This window comes from Podarcis raffonei, chromosome 16 (assembly GCF_027172205.1).
Source record: "Podarcis raffonei isolate rPodRaf1 chromosome 16, rPodRaf1.pri, whole genome shotgun sequence".
NCBI lineage: Eukaryota > Metazoa > Chordata > Lepidosauria > Squamata > Lacertidae > Podarcis > Podarcis raffonei.
The window spans coordinates 9,850,539-9,868,078 of record NC_070617.1 but is presented as its reverse complement, the minus strand read 5'-3'; the positions used below and the strand labels follow the sequence as shown (position 1 = coordinate 9,868,078).

The 17,540-nt window shown below is 45.5% G+C and overlaps 1 protein-coding gene across 1 annotated transcript in view; it reads left to right on the top strand.

Moving 5' to 3' along the window:
* The window catches only part of LOC128403328 (lysosomal acid glucosylceramidase-like), a 49,561-nt gene extending 43,752 nt beyond the window's left edge, over positions 1-5,809 (top strand). The window contains exons 8-11 of the mRNA XM_053368014.1: positions 1,533-1,760; positions 2,289-2,452; positions 3,537-3,662; positions 5,197-5,809. Of these exons, the coding sequence (XP_053223989.1) occupies positions 1,533-1,760; positions 2,289-2,452; positions 3,537-3,662; positions 5,197-5,299 (621 nt within the window). The 3' untranslated portion in view covers positions 5,300-5,809. The remainder of the gene's footprint in view (positions 1-1,532; positions 1,761-2,288; positions 2,453-3,536; positions 3,663-5,196) is intronic.
* Positions 5,810-17,540: the final 11,731 nt, after the last annotated feature.

Here is a 17,540-nt window from a genome sequence, read left to right as displayed (position 1 = left end):
TTAGGCTCCTTATTGGGTGAGCAACGCAGCCACGCAACACAGTTGGAGCCTCCCTCCTCCCTGGCCGGCAGGGAGGGAGGAAGAGGAGCTGCTTCCTTTGAAACCCGGGAAATTTAAGGGACATCATCAGTAAGGGACAGCAGCGGGACACGGCGCTGGGATAAGGGACTTTCCCGGCAAATAAGGGACGCTTGACAGCTATGCCCTCCCCTGCCTGCCCCCCCCCCCGCCGCTGCTGCTTTCGGCCCACTGGAGGCGTTTTGGTGTGAAAGTAGCACTGCTAGAGCTGAAGGACTTGATCTCCTTCCTCAGGGCCTGTAAGACAGAGCTATTCCACCTGGCCTTCAATTTGAATTAGCCTGATTCTCCGTTCCCTTTCCCCTTTCCTTTTTTTATGAAGATGCCCTTCTGGGACCCCACATTTAAATTCTTCCCTGGTCTCCTTGCTGTCCCTAGTAGGACAAACTTGGCCACTTAGCCCTCTTGATCATTTGATGTTTTCTGACTGGGTCGCCCCCCCACACAAAAAAATGACCCTGAATTTTTGAATTTTATTGACGTTGATACTGCATTTTTGGTGTGTTTTTATGTTGTTTTTAAGTCACATTTTAATCATTGTTTTATATTTGCTGTTAGCCGACCTGAGCCCGGTTTTTAAACTGGGAAGGGCGGGGTATAAATATAAATATAATAATAATAATAATAGTTGTTGTTGTTGTTTTCCCTTATTTCCTTGCCATGTGAGCCGCTCTAGCCGGGCCACTTTGTTGTAGACCTGCATTGGTGGATCACACCAAAGCGCCACCTTGTGGTAGAGGAGAACAGCTTTGCTCGACCACAAAGCAGCACGGTTAGAGCGGCCGGCACGTCAAGGAAAGGAAGAAAAAGAAGAGCCAGCTGCTCTAGCCGTGCCACTTTGTGGTAGAGCAAAGCAGTCCTCCTCTACCACAATGTGGCGGGGCTAGAGCGGCCCACACGTTAAGGAAAGGGGGGAAAAAGATATGTACCGTATTGGCCTGAATATAAGCCACGTTTTCCCCACCCTCCCTCCCAAATTCTGACTGTGAAAAGTTAAAGTGCGGCTTATATTTGCAACCTTATGTTTCCAGCAAAGCTCCCCCAGGAAGCAGCCTGGGTATTATTTTCTTTTTCTTTTCTCCCCTTCAATTTTGAAGATGCGGCTTATTTGTGGGTGCGGCTTATATTTGGGCCAATACGGTACTTGAACATGTTTTTGAATGTGATTCCCCCCTGCATCATAATAATAATAATAATAATAATAATAATAATAATAATAATAATAATTTGTATGTTTTTAAATGATTTTTCCCCCTGCAGGTTTTTTGTTTTTTAATTAATATGCCCCCCCTTCTTCCCCTACAGAGGTTGGCAGTAATCAGAGGCGCCAACGAAAATTGCGGGTTGCCGGACGTGACGTCCTGACATTGCTGTTCCCTTTCTTTCTCTGTCCGTGTGCATTTCTTCCCCTTGGCTCGATGATCAACTGACGCTTCCTTCTCTTCTTCTGCTAGGTGCTGAGCGGAGACAGCCCGGCTCACCGTTACGTCCACGGCATTGGCGTCCACTGGTACCTGGACTTCATTGCCCCCATCGCCAGCACAGTAGGAATCACCCAACAGCTCTTCCCGGATTACTTCATTATCTCCACCGAAGCCTGCGCCGGGTCACACTTTTGGGAGAGGGACGTGGTCCTCGGCTCCTGGGATCGGGGGAACCAGTACAGCCGCAACATCTTGGCGGTAGGACCTGTGTTGGCTGGGGAGGTGGTTTGGGCCACTCTGGCTCCTTCCCTCCTCTCCCCTCCAGTTGGCAGCGCACAAGACTCTTGATCTCAGGGTTGTGAGTTTGAGCCTCGTGTGGGGCAAAAGATTCCTGCATTGCAGGGGTTTGGATTAGATGATGATGATGATGATGATGATGATGATGATGATGATAATAATAATAAAATTATTTATATCCTGCCCTCCCCAGCTGAAGCCGGGTTCAGGGCGGCTAACAACAATAAAAAAACAACATTCTAAAATCATTTCATTATAAAATTAATTCAAATCAAATTGATGGTAACCATTGGGCTAGAGTTCTGTGAAGATTGGCAAAGGAGGGAGTCAGGCTGTGCCTGGTGGAACAGCTCTGTCTTGCAGGCCCTGCGGAAAGATGTCAAGTCCCGCAGGGCACTAGTCTCTTGTGACAGAGCGTTCCACCAGATCGGAGCCACAGATGACCCTTCTGACTCTTTGCAGTTAAAACCTAGCAGCTTCTCCTTACAGAACCTTAACCAACACGTCACGGGCTGGATCGACTGGAACCTGGCCTTGGATCTGGAAGGCGGACCCAACTGGGTCAAGAACTTTGTGGACAGCCCCATCATCGTGGATGCGGGCAACGATATTTTCTATAAGCAGCCGATGTTCTACCACATGGGTCACTTCAGGTGAGGCAATGCTTGCTGCTGGCATGTTTGCTGCCCTTGTGGTGTAATGGTTAGAGGCCTGGCCTGGGTCCTGGGTTCAAATCCCTCAGCGCTTACTGGATTACCTATCAGACTATCATTCTTATATGAAATCTTGCGCAGGCTTTGAGATAGGAGCAACGGAAGAACGTAGAGAATGGACTTTGGGAGCTTAGAAAATAAATATAGATGTGTTTTAATGCAGCTACTAAGGAGGAATATTGAAAAAAGCATGAGGGAAGGGGCGACAGGAAGTCAAGAAGAAAATGTGTAACAACAACAAAATGATAGCGTATTGGCCCGAATACAAGCCGCACCCGCAAATAAGCCGCATCTTTAAAATTTAGGGGGGGGGGAGACAATACCCGAATATAAGCCACTCCCTTAAAATTAGAGAAAAAGAAAAGTAAATTTAATTCAGGGGATAAAATAGTGGTTTTATTTTACCATGTACCATATATCTAGTATTTGGAAAACAATAGCTAAAATCGCAAATTGCTATTCCGCAGGCACTCACACCTGCAAATGGCAAATGTAGAAGAAAATCCTACAGGTGCTAGAGAGGACCCGTCAGTGGCTTGAACACCTGTTCGTAACATCGTAAATGCAAATAAAAAATCATCACTGCACTGTAAAATATGGGGAAAGCGATGGATGACATTAGAATTAATTGCACAACAGTCTCAAGCTTGCAAACTGGCAATAAAATATTTCTTTGTTCCGTTTTACTGTATGTCTGTTTCAGCAGCGATATCGTAAAAGCCATATTTGTAAGGTCGCGAATTTAAGCCACACTTTAAATTTTCATGGTTGGATTTTTGGGGGGGAAAGTGCGGCTTATATTCTCGCCAATACAGTATGTGTGATTGGAATTATGAATTATTGCATGGTTTGGAAGGTTTAATAAAAGATTTAATTAAAAAATCATTACTAAAATAATAATAATAAATCCCCCAGCGCTTTCCACAGGGCCAGGCTTTCCTGCTCTTCCTCTGATGAGCAACTCCCTGGCTGAGACCTGGCAGTTATCAGATTCTCTGTCTCCTCTCTCTTTCTCTCTGTGCAGCAAATTTATTCCGGAAGGCTCCCAGCGCATTGGGCTGAGCGTGGCGCAGAAATGCTTCGGGTGCAGCTTGGAGCATGTGGCTGTACTTCGCCCCGACGGAGCTGCCGTGGTCGTTGTTCTTAACCGGTGAGTGTCGGGCACTTGGGTCAAAGGCACAGGGCAGATCTTGCAAGCAGGGAACTAAGAGAGTGAGACATGGCCAGCCAGCGGCAAGCAGGGTAAAAGCAAAACGGTGCAGTGGTGTAGCAGTCTGGCACAGCAGGGGAGTCTAGCCTGATAGGTGAGCTGTTCAGAAAGCACAGTTGACCATATCATGTCAATCCAACCTTTTTAAAAAAGATAAGGTAAAGATAAAGGGAGCCCTGACCATTAGGTTCAGTCGTGACCGACTCTGGGGTTGCGGTGCTCATCTCGCTTTATTGGCCGAGGGAGCCGGCGTACAGCTTCCGGGTCATGTGGCCAGCATGACTAAGCCGCTTCTGGCGAACCAGAGCAGTGCACGGAAATGCCATTTACCTTCCCGCCGGAGTGGTACCTATTTATCTACTTGCACTTTGACGTGCTTTTGAACTGCTAGGTTGGCAGGAGCAGGGACTGAGCAATGGGAGCTCACCCCGTCGTGGGGATTCGAACCGCCCACCTTCTGATCGGCAAGCCCTAGGCTCTGTGGTTTAACCCACCGTGCCACCTGCGTCGCTCTTTTAAAAAGATAGGCCAGGCTTATTCTTCCAAGAGCAGTCTTGTTTTTCAGCAAGTGTTACCTACAGGTACCTACGGGACCGCCTCTCCTGGTATGCCCCACGGAGGACCTTAAGGTCCACAAATGACAACACTTTGGAGGTCCCAAGTCTCAAGGCGGTTAGATTGGTCTCAACTAGGGCCAGGGCCTTTTCAGTACTGGCCCCGACTTGGTGGAACTCTGTCACAAGAAACTAGGGCCCTGCGGGACTTGACATCTTTCTGCAGGGCCTGCAAGACAGAGCTGTTCCGCCTGGCCTTTGGTTTGGACTCAGTCTGACCCTTATGTTTCCCTCCCCTTATGGTTTTGATCTATGGGCTACTATTAAAATGAGGCTGCATTTTAAATTGTATTTTAAATTGGGTCCCCCCCCCCATTATGTTTTTATTGTAATTTTACTGGTGTTAGTCGCCCTGAGCCTGGCTCTGGCCAGGGAGGGCGGGGTATAAACAAAAATTTGTTTATTTGTTTATTTATTTATTATATAATGAGCATTCATTCTGATCTGTATGCAGGGAGAAGAAATGTAATCAAAGTTACAAAACATAGGAGCAGAACAGAGACAGTTTCCCCCCTGCCAAAAAAAAAAAAAAGATTAGATAATGGAGAAAAGTAAAAAACATTTTTTTAAAACCAGTCAAATCCTCTTAAGCTAATAATTTCAAGGCTTCTGAAAGCAGTCTATTTCAGCCATGAAATGTTTGGGGGAATAGGAATGTGTTGTTGTTGTTGTTTAAAAAATCCTCTTCAATGTTAATAATGAGAGGGAGGGAGACCCATCTCACCAGGCAGATCCCACATAGAGGGAGCTACCACCTAGAAAGCCCTGTCATTGTTCAACACCAACCCATGCAGTCCTGATACGAAGTATTGTTTATTCCTCCTCTCACATTCTTAATTTGCTTCCTTCCCCCTACTCAGCTCCGGGTTCAATGTCCCCTTTGCCATTTCCGACCTGAATGGCCTTATTCTGACTGAGATCCCTGCCAACTCCATCCAGACTTATCTGTGGAAGCGCCAGTGAGCCCAGCGCTCAGGATTTCACCCCCCACACTTGGAAAACTGTGAGCTTCTTCCGCACGATGCACAATGGTACCCAGGCCTGGTTTGAGGCCTGCCTCGCTTCCTCTCAGATCCAAGTGGGCCTTACTTGATGGATCTACTACTGACCGGGCCTGGTTTGGGATCTACCTCATGAACTTGCACTTAAAGCAGATTTAAGTGGCGACGCTTTTGTTTCTGCCGCACATTTGAAATGAGCCAGACTGCAGGGAGACCTGAAGGAAACGACCGGAAATTCGTTCTCTTGCTCAGTGCAAGAAGAGGAACCACTCTGAGCATGAGAGCACCCAGATTGAATGAAATGAAATGAAATAAAATGAAGAAGGCCCTGCTGGATGGGTGCCCAGATTTGAAAGGGGAACAACGTTTTCTCTTTGCCTGCTGCTTAGGAGCCTGTTGTTGTTGTTGTTGTTGTGTTATGTGTGATTCTTTTTCTCATCGGACTTCTGGCATTAAAAGAGATCCCACTTGGGCACGTTGCCCGCTCTCTGTGTTTCCTCCTCATATCTGCAAGAGCTGTGTGGCCCCTCCACACACGCACCCCCAACTGTACCTATATCCTCGGGGATCTCCCAGTTGAAAAAGGATCATTGGAAGGGATCCTGAGGGTCATCTAGCCCAACCGGTCATCTAGCCCAGCCCTATCGCAACACACAGTCCCCCATCCAATTGGAAACCATACCGGACCCTGCTTAGCTTTGAAAATGTGCTCACAGTTTTAGCGCTGCACCACTTTGGGCCTGTTTCAACCTCTGTGGGTACTTCCAGGCATTAGACAGTTCGGCAGCACTCAGCCGTTGCTGTTCTGCTTCCACCACAAGTGGAACGGCAACTCTGCTTTCGGGTTTCTGAAATCCCAGGTTAAGTTTCTGGTCACTACCACACCCGTGCATTTAAAGCACAACACTCCCTACCCCCCCCTTTCTGTGAGGGAGGAAACTACAACTCCCAGGATTCTTTCAGGGAATCCATGGCTATAAATGTGCTTTAAATGTATGGTGAGGATGTGCCCCAGCCTTTTCCTCAGACCCCAACGTTGACATAAGGGGGCATGATTTTAACTGGGACCATATGCGACCCACGTACCTACGGGACCACCTCTCCTGGTATGCCCCGTGGAGGACCTTAAGGTCCACAAATGACAACACTTTGGAGGTCCCAAGTCGCAAGGTGGTTAGATAGGTCTCAACTAGGGCCAGGGCCTTTTCAATACTGGCCCCGACTTGGTGGAACGCTCTGACACAAGAGACCAGAGCTGTTCCGCCTGGCCTTTGGTTTGGACTCAGTCTGACCCTTATGTTTCCTTCCCCTTATGGTTTTGATCTATGGGCTACTTTTAAAATGAGGCTGTATTTTAAATTGCATTTTAACCGGTATTTTAAATTGGTCCCGCCCCCCCCATTATGTTTTTACTGTAATTTTACCAGTGTTAGTCGCCCTGAGCCCAGCTAACACAGTGGCGCTGTGGTCTAAACCACTGAGCCTCTTGGGCTTGCTGATCAGAAGGTCGGCGGTTCGAATCCCTGCGACGGGGTGTTCTCCCGTTGCTCGGTCCCAGCTCCTGCCAACCTAGCAGTTTGAAAGCACGCTAAAAAGTGCAAGTAGATAAATAGGTACCGCTCCAGTGGGAAGGTAAGCGGCATTTCCATGCACTGCTCTGGTTCACCAGAAGCGGCTTAGTCATGCTGGCCACATGACCCGGAAAAACTGTCTGCGGAAAAACACCAGCTCCCTCGGCCTGTAAAGCGAGATGAGCGCCACAACCCCAGAGTCATTCGCGACTGGACTTAACCGTCAGGGGTCCCTTTACCTTTAAGAAAAAAATGGATATAACAACAATGTTGTTTTGGAAGGGGTTAAAGTCACAGAGTAATAATAAAAAATAATAATATGATTAAAGTATGACTTCACAATAATTGCCCAGTGTGGAAGCAGTCTCCCTCATCTTTCCAAAATATAAAAATTGCCTAGTTTACTCACTAGGTGGGGCTGAAATTTGTCATAGTGCTGGGAGTTTTTCTCTCTGTACCTGTCTTGCTGGATAGAGACAATTAAGTCTTGCTTTACTTCTGGACAAACATGTACAGTGGTACCTCGGGTTAAGAACTTAATTCGTTCTGGAGGTCCATTCTTAACCTGAAACTGTTCTTAACCTGAGGTACCACTTTAGCTAATGGGGCCTTGTGCTGCTGTTGTGTGATTTCTGTTCTCATCCTGAAGCAAAGTTCTTAACCCGAGGTACTATCTCTGGGTTAGCAGAGTCTGTAACCTGAAGTGTCTGTAACCCGAGGTACCACTGTACTCTAAGCCTTTCATAACATCCCTCATTTCCATCTCTCATTTTGCATCTTTGGCCTGCATTAAAAAACAAACAAACAAAACATTCAAACCTCGGTTTTCAAACGTCTCAGCTGCCGAACATTTTGGAAGCCAAATGCCGAAAACCCAGAAGTGAATGCTTGCTTTTTTACTTTTTTATTTTTATTTTACAACAAGAGAACTTGACAGGCATTACTTTAATCAGGATGTAGCATTAAACCAGTTCATCACCAGAAAATAAAAGAACAAATGCACATGTATTTGTTTAAGTGAATGCTTACGTTTTCGAATGCACCTTGGAAATCGAATGGCTTCTAAGGCACGTTTTTCATTATTTTTCCATTCACTTTGCAGCCAGCCCTTTGATCCTCGGTTTTCGAGCGTTTTGGAAGTCAAACGGACTTCTAGAATGGATTACATTCGAAAACCGAGGTTCCACTGTACTCTGTAATTTTAATTAGTTCAATTTCTTCTGGTTCTGGTCATTGAAAGGAGGCATGCAGTCACCCTTCTGAGATTACAGCAAGCATTGGCCCCACACCTTTAAGCAGTCCTTTTTTCTGGGGGTACACAGGGATAAGCATACCCCTGAACGTTGTGTGAATCTTTGTCCTTTTTTCCATTTACTGTATTTATCTCTCCCGATTTGAACTATAAAATGCTGATTTTCTTGAGTCAAAATGAGAGTACCCCTAAACATTTTTAAATAAAAAAACACTGCCTTTTAAGCATTCCATCGCAACCATAATGACTAGAAACTTTTTTAAAAGAAATAAAAGCAACTCGACTTCTCCACCAGTAGCACATATTGTGTCTTTCCTTTGCTCCCGTGGAATTGTGATATACACACAGCTAAACCAACTAAAACTCGGCTATTTCCTGATTAGCTGTGATGTCATGGAATTTTCACAAACACTGAAACTGCTGCACTGAGGACATTTTGTTTGTTTACTTCCTAATAATATTCACATTGGCTGGGCGGTGGAGGAAAATTGTCTCCAGTTTCCTCCCTGCCCATCAGGCAGGAAGGCAGAACAGGGGAAACTGGCCAGGAAGTCAAACCCAGGTGAATTGCACTGCACCGTAGTTTTGGAACACACAGCTGTAATCTCTTACCCAGCCCTATTTTAATACATCACATATGATGCATATGCAGTGAGACCGCCACTTCCGCTCGCTTTTCCTATGCAATCAGCAACCTTATGCAGGCGGACAACAAACAAACTGGGAAAACGTGGTGGGAATTTAAAAAATGACGTGGTAGGAAAACAACAGAAGGATGGCAGAGAGTAGGGAAACAACAGTTGGCTATTCTGTCCGCCATTACACTCGCCCTGAGAGGCTGTTCAGGCTTCGTCAGAGAGCTGGAGCCAGAGCTTTAAAGCTGCAGAGTTTAAAACTGCACTGGAAACCATAGCCCAGGGGTCAGCAAACGTTTTCATAGAATCATAGAGTTGGAAGAGACCACAAGGGCCATCGAGTCCAACCCCCTGCCAAGCAGGAAACACCATCAGAGCACTCCTGACATATGGTTGTCAAGCCTCTGCTTAAAGACCTCCAAAGAAGGAGACTCCACCACACTCCTTGGCAGCAGATTCCACTGTTGAACAGCTCTTACTGTCAGGAAGTTCTTCCTAATGTTTAGGTGGAATCTTCTTTCTGGTAGTTTGGATCCATTGCTCCGTGTCCGCTTCTCTGGAGCAGCAGAAAACAACCTTTCTCCCTCCTCTATGTGACATCCTTTTATATATTTGAACATGGCTATCATATCACCCCTTAACCTCCTCTTCTCCAGGCTAAACATGCCCAGCTCCCTTAGCCGTTCCTCATAAGGCATCGTTTCCAGGCCTTTGACCATTTTGGTTGCCCTCCTCTGGACACGTTCCAGTTTGTCAGTGTCCTTCTTGAACTGTGGTGCCCAGAACTGGACACAGTACTCCAGGTGAGGTCTGACCAGAGCAGAATACAGTGGCACTATTACTTCCCTTGATCTAGATGCTATACTCCTATTGATGCAGCCCAGAATTGCATTGGCTTTTTTAGCTGCCGCGTCACACTGTTGGCTCATGTCAGCAGGGGGCCGGTCCACTATCCCTCAGACCTTGTGGGGGGCCGGACTATATTTTGAAAAATATATATGAACGAACTCCTACAAATAACCCCACAAATAACCCAGAGATGCATTTTAAATAAAAGCACACATTCTACTCACGGAAAAACACACTTGATTCCTGGACCATCCGCTGGCCGGATTTAGAAGGCGATTGGGCTGGATCCAGCCCCCGGGCCTTAGTTTGCCTACCAATGCCATAGCCTGTAAGTACTCAGTGTGTCAGGATTTGGATGTGGGAAGCTAGTTTCAAAATACACAGCAGTTTTCTGAGTCATCCAACAGTCATGTGTACATGAGTCATGAGTGTCAAGTTGTGCTGTTGGCAACTGCAGTGAGAATCTCAGTTTGAAAAGCTGACTCATTGATTTGAGCAAGCTACATCTGAGGGCACAAGATTTGAGGGCACAAGAAGAAGGGGACGACAGAGGACAAGATGGTTGGACAGCGTTCTCGAAGCTACAAACATGAGTCTGACCAAACTGCGGGAGGCAGTGGAAGATAGGAGTGCCTGGCGTGCTCTGGTCCATGGGGTCACGAAGAGTCGGACACGACTAAATGACTAAACAACAACAACATCTTAAAGAGTAAAACCCAGGAGGTTTTAAGGTTCATTTTAATTTTGATTGCATTTTAAACAGAGAGTATGTTTATGCATGGTTCTATGTCTGTGCTAATAGGCATTCTGCCCTATTTGGAATGGCCTCTGGCTACAAGCAATAAATGTTTATCAGGTAGCAAATGATTCATGCAGCCTCTCAGCCTAGTCGACCTCACAGCCTTGTTGTGATTATAAAACTGAACAAGTCTTATAGAGCAAATAAATATTACAGTGGTACCTTGCAAGACGAAATTAATTCATTCTGCGAGTTTTTTCGCCTTGCGAATTTTCCGTCTTGCAAATTTTTCGTCTTGCGAAGCACGGATCACTAAAGTCTTCAAAAACCTCAAAAAAAGGCTACCACAACGTGTGCTATGAGTTGCTCCTCGAAGTCAAGTGGCAACTGCACCTCTTCAAGCAATGCACCCTGGGTATTAATGGTTTTAAGAAAAAGGAAACAAACTTGCAAGACCATAGGGAAATTCATCTTGCGAAGCAACTCAAAAAACGAAAAACTCTTTCGTCTTGCGAGTTTTTCGTCTTACGAGGCATTCGTCTTGCGAGGTACCACTGTAAATGTCCAGCTGCCCGAATTCTACTATGCGGGGACTTCAACGCCTGCATTGGGGATGGCTCAGAAGGAAGCCTAACATCACAAGGAATAGATCTGAATGACATTTTCCCCTTTACTCGCACTTCCATGGATAAGAAAGTTAACCCTCAAGGACTGAAACTTCTAGAATGGGCTTTTCTGCATGATTTTCTAACATTAAATGGATGCCCAGCTGACGCCTCTAAGGGCCAACTTACCTTTTTACACAGTAGGGGAGGAAGTGCCATAGACTTACTTTATGGGTTCACCACCACTTTTCAGCCTGGTGAAAACAGCAGATGTGTTGGTAAGAACCGAAAGCGACCATTTCCTGCTTTTAGTTACTTTAGCTCCTTACCTGGATTGTCAGCTCCCTGCAGAGACAACGTGTTCAGTTGGCGAATCGTCGGGCACGTCAAGAGTGAAATGGTCTTTGAAGTGTTGAATGGTCTCTTTAAATGTGGAGGTTCATTATTGTTCCACAAGATGTGTATGTCTTTAACGGCCAGAGCAAATAACGTGACCCAGTTTTACAGCTGTGAAACAGTATAGCAGGTGCTGCTGAGTTGTGATAACTAAGCTGTGTCAGCAATTGGGTATAGTATATAAAGAGCAGCACCTAGCTCTCTCAGTACCCTGGGGGGGGGGTCGGTGGTTGGGTCATGCTTGTTGATATATTTAGTGTAAAAGGAGTTTTAGTTTTTGTTATTAAAACCTTGATAAAGTTATTTTTGAGTTCCTTGTAAAGCGTGGTCTCCCCAGCAAGCTTTCTGCAGCGCAACTAAACTGCAAATAGCCAACATGAAGGTGAATGATGAAATACATAGGATCTTGGAGAGTGATTTAATGAAGAGCCTACAACAGCGCCTCATAAACATCTCAACAAATCAGTACACTCTTCAGACCCTAGTTAGCTAAGGCCAAGGCCACAAATTGTATACAGGGAAATCAGGGGGTTTGGTTTGACGAGCAATGCAAGGAAGCAAAGAAAGATCTATTAGAAAGATCTGAAGAGCTATTAGAATCTATCGGGGGAAACCTTCCGAAACCAATAAAGGAAATCTGGAAAGGAGCAGAGTAGCATATAAGAAAATCCTCAAGAACAAGAAAGCAAGCTGTGTGAGAAGCCAGTGGCAGGAACTAGCGCTGGCAGTGGCTGAGCAAAGAGAGAAGTTTTGGCTTCTGGTATCTCAGGGCATGGATGAATCAAGATCAACACTAGAAGCCACCATATCAGTACAACGTTGGGTGGATTACTACGCTGAACATTTTGGAGAACAGACAGGGTAATCACCCGATGCAGAGGTGATGATCAATCAGTCAAATTTACCAGAGTGGCAAGCGGTGACCCCTGTAGAGATAAAATATCTGATAGAGAGTTTAAAACTAAACAAAGTGCCAGGTGAAGACATGATGCCTCAGCAAAATCGAAAGCAACACAATGGCCAGAAACAATTACAGTGTAGAAAACTTTATGGAATAATGCAAAACATCAAAACTATCAAACTGAAGTCTCTGAAAGTCCTTGAATAAGTCACGGTGCCAGACTTTACCCTGCAGAGATCAAGCTTGTAAAGGTTTGTATAATCAGCAAATGTCCAATTCTGATGTCCAACTCTGAACTCTGATGAACAGTGTTTCCGGATAGCAACTACTGTTTCGTTCAGTTCTTCATCAGCCAGTTAGTTCAACAAACACTCGTAAGATGTGTAATTTCTTCATTGACCAATCTTTTTTCAAATTGATATAATAGCCATGAGAATGAAAAATTCTTTGGAACAGTGACTACATAATCGCATGAGCACTGTTCCAGAGTATTTTTCATTCTCACGGATGTGTCTGTTAGTTTCTGTTTTGCCACTGTGCAGCTGCTTAGAGTCACAAGACTCTGTTTACATTCCAGATACAGTCCAGGCTGTTGGAAGTCTCACGGAAGACAGGAGACGGATGTGATGTTTACTGGTTTCCTGTTCCTTTGTTTTCAGTTGCTCTCTGCTTTCATAGAGAGAGGATGATTATTTCTTTGCTGTCTGCGTAGTAAGAAATAAAGCATAGCGATGTAGCCATAAATCTCATCACTTCCCTGTGCTGGAAACTCTGCTGAACGGGAATGTGCCTGAGGCCTCAACAAAGGCTCAGGTTGTTAATTATCGTCGGAGGACTCGGCTGGAGGAAAATGAGCTTTATCAGCTTGGCTGAGCGGAGATCCCGACAGTGTCCAGATCAAGGGAAGTCATAGTACTGCTCTGTTCTGCCTTTCTCAGACCACACCAGGAGTACCGCGTCCAGTTCTGGGCGCCACGATTTAAGGAGGAGATTGATAAGCTGGTAGGTGTGCAGAGGAGGGTGACCAAGATGATCAAGGGTCTGGAAACCAAGCCAGATGAGGAACGGTTGAAGGAGCTGGGTACGTTTAGCCTGGTAAAGAGGAGACTGAGAGGAGATATGAGAGCCATCTCTTCAAACATCTTAAGGGCTGTCCCATGGAAGATGGAGCAAGCTTGTTTTCTCCTGCTCCAAAGACTAGGACCTGAAGCAATGGCTTCAAGTTACAAAGAAAGGAGATTCCGACTAAATATCAGGAAGAACTTTCTGACAGAAAGAGCTGTTCAACAGCGGAATGGTCTTCCTCAGAAGGTGGTGGATTCTCCTCCTTTGGAGATTTTAAAGCAGAGGTTAGATGGCCGTCTGTCATGGATGCTTTAGCTGAGATTCCTGCATTGCAAGGGGTTGAACTAGATGACCCTCGGGGTCCCTTCCAACTCTACAATTCTTAGATTTTATTATTCAAATCTCTGCTCTAAACTCTGGCTTTTGTCCTTCTCACTATCTGCCAGTTGAGGGAGGAAGGAGCCCTACCCATTTTTAATTTATGTCTGATTTTTAAAAAAATATGTTCTAAATAGTTGCTTTGACTTCCGGTAAGATGGCGACGGAGGTAGCAGCATAGTCAGGTTCGCCTGCCTTCAATTAAGATTTTAAGTAGTTTTTTAGCCTTCCTGGACTCTAATTTTACAGTTTTAATGATTTATTGGCTGCCTTATCACCTCACCACTGCCTCTGTTTTTCTTAGTTAACGTTTTATTGTTTTACTGGCTTGTTGCTGTGCTACTGACCACGCTGCCCTTCCCCATTAACAAATGCCTAAAGAAGCGGCTCCTGTGATTGATTGCCTGCTTTGATTCCTGGCTAAAAACTTAGACTAACATAGGGTCAGGGAGACCTGGCACTAGTTCAAACTGAAAGTTGAAGCCGTCTGCCATCCCTGGAGCTGCGGGGAGGGGAGCCGAGACCCAACGTGACAGGACGCCGGTGCAGAAAGGGAGCTAGACAAAGGAGGCTGCCGGAGAGGGAGAGTTCGCCCTGTGTTCAGTGCCCAGCCAGATGACCACCACGGCAAAGGAGCTCAGCAAATTGGTCTTAATTACTTGCCTACCTTGGAGATAGTTTCTTCGGCAAGTAAGATGGCGGTTTAAGCCAGATAGGATTTCATCGCCCTCCTCCCCTCAACGTTTCATCTGCCACGGTCGCTGTAAGTAATGCCGCTGTAAAAATCTATTCCATCTATCCCCCTCTATCTCTGACCGCTAGACTGTGAACTGTCGGAAAGTCTGGCATGCAGTGGACCACAGCCACTTCTAATTAATTAACTAGACGTGGAGCTTCTGGGGAGAGCGTTATTTAATGAGAGGAGTGCTAATTCCAGCTTGTCTAATTGGGACGAAGCGGTGCTATCCTCACATCCACATATCCCATATAACTCCATATACTCTACGGGGATGGTGCTCACCAGACAGAAATGTAAAGTTCTGGGCGTCTCCCCAACGCAGAGGGTTGAATCACCACCAGCAACCTCGCAGACGAAAATTTTGCATTATTTTAAGCCTGAAACAAAAACGCCCACATGCTCCGAGCCCCCACTTCTCCACGATTGGTCTATTGACCGAACATGGTATGGGAAGGAACCTGATATTGGTGAGGAGAGAGAGGGGATCAGTCTGGCAATGGAGGTGGCTCAGATAGTCTCCCAATCTAGTGCTACCGACACTCTCGTAGAACATGATCAAGAACGAAATTTGAAACGCTTGGAAGTCACACTAGATGGATCAGTCAATGCAGCCAGCCCCAGCGAAAAGGCTAGGATGGAACCCTCAAGTGTGACGAGAACAGAGGAAAATCCAAGCCAGCTAAAAGGAGCCTGCTGGGACACAGCAGCATCTGTGTCCTGATTGGGCTTTTCAATGAAATGATGAAAGAATGCCAAATGCACATAAATAAAGAATTAAGACCAATCAGGAACTTTCTTACGGAATGCGTGGGTCTGCTAGTAAGCCTGACAGAGCTTATCAGGAAGGGAGCAATCTCACACACCCCTACTCCAGCGGCCGAAATTCCAACAGAGCCCAATATCTCAGAGAAGGTCCCAAAGAGAGCCACTCCCATGTCTACCAACAGTCGAGTCACACACTCCTCACCTAAAAAGAAGCATCGCCACCAAAGAATACACCTATTTCACAAGAAGAAGTCTAAAAACATAAAAGTGGGAAGGCGGACTAAGAGTCATACACGAACTAAGAAATTGAATTTTTCTAAGTTATTCAAGCTCCTGGAGAATCCCACAATAAAGGAATCAAATATAAAGAATACTAAACCCGTGACCCCAAAACAGAGCATTATCCAGCAACCTAAAGTGACAAGCGCATCACAACCCCCTAATCCTCAATCAACGAAAGATCGGAACGAACAATTAGATAAAGACCGGCAAACCCCCTCTGCTACTGTGGAGACTATCACCCCCGTTCGCAATAAGATAACTCAGAACAATCAAACGCTGATCCTCAATAGAAGCAGATTGGTTATTTGCCCTACGTACTACCGTACAGAATTACATTCACTGGACCAACAAAGAACGTATATATTTAAAAAAATTGACTTAGTACTCAGAGGCCTCCTACTACAAGGTAACATTATCAAGGCAGATTTTCTCCCAAATGACAATAAGTATAATCGAGTGATGCTGACATTTAAAGATGACTCGACCGCAAAACAAATATTAATTAATAAGGAGAAGCTGCAAAGGGTGGGCCTGACAGTGACTCGCCTATTCAAAGTGCCCGGCCCCCCCTCGCACCTCATCAAATCAAATAAGAAAGACATCTATTCAAAGGTGGTGGAAAACAATAAAGCTGATTATCAGAATAACCACCAGTCGCCTCACGAACTGGATACCCCTACACACAATTTCTCCTTTGAAGAAAATACCTTAATTAGTCAATTCTGGACATTCCCACCTTTAATACAAGCTGAAATCCTAGAAAGATTAGAAACGCTAAGAAATAAGTTGGCCGGGAAAGAGTTATATAAGGAAACCAAGGTGGATGTCCAAAGAAAGAGCAAGAGCCCTTCCAAAACGATCATCTCACAAGAACTCGATTCAGCGGCTCGTCGACCACGTAACCTTCAGATAAAAGCAGAGATTAATCTACCTGCAATCAAGAAAGTACAACTCACAGAGGAGAACAATGCATCGCTCCCTATAGGGAAAAACATGCCTAAGGAAACTTCACCAGGCTTCTGGTCCAAAATGAGATATGTAAGGATGATAGTCGGCTGCCATGTAGAATGGTAAACTCCAACAGTACCTTGGAAGATAATTGACAAGGAGTGGATCTTGGTAAAGCCAACCTTAGCTTTTTATCATGGAATATCGCAGGTTGGGGAAAAAAGGCAGCTGATCCATCCTTTGCTAAATTTATCCAAGGCTACGACATAGTATTTTTACAGGAGACATGGCTCACAGGGGACCTAGAAGTTAACGGCTTTTCCTCAATGTCCCTCACGGGATCCCCAAGCACTAAAGGGGGGAGAGTCAAGGGTGGCCTAGGCATTTTAATATCTACAAGGTTGAGGGCGAGTTAGTAAAGTTAGAGACACTGAAACATCTGGCTATGGCCTTACTAGTGAAAAGTAGATTCTTCACCCTGCTACTGATTAATGTACCGTATATCTTCCCCCCCAAAGAGGCAAGCAGCTGATTAAAAACACCTGGCATGGGCTGGAAACATACATTGATGGTTTGATGACTCAAACCCCTGCAGCTTCAGTGCTAGTGGCTGGTGATCTTAATGCCAGAATTGGCCAGTCTGATGAAGCACTGTATGCACACTTCCACGACTCGCCACCCATCGTGGAAGAAAACCATCTTATACCCACCAGACTCTCAAAAGACAAGGGATGTTATTATGCAGGTCTGTGCCTATTGCGTCTTTCTAACAAGCTGGACCTGGTCATACTAAATGGGCGCAAGAATGGGGAGACTTGTGGGGAATTTACTTTTATATCAAATGCAGGAGCTTCCACTATCGACTATGTTATGGTATCATTTAATCTCCTAAATAGAGCCCTTGAGTGCAAAGTGGAGGAGAGGGTTGATAGTGATCACTTACCGCTCTGCCTCCTCCTGGATGCAAGAAAAGATTTATTTTGCAACGATAAACTTGAAGCCCCCAGGTCCTCCAACATGGAGTTGAGATACTCGCGTATTAGATGGTCCGAAAAGCTGAATGCCAAAACATCTGAAA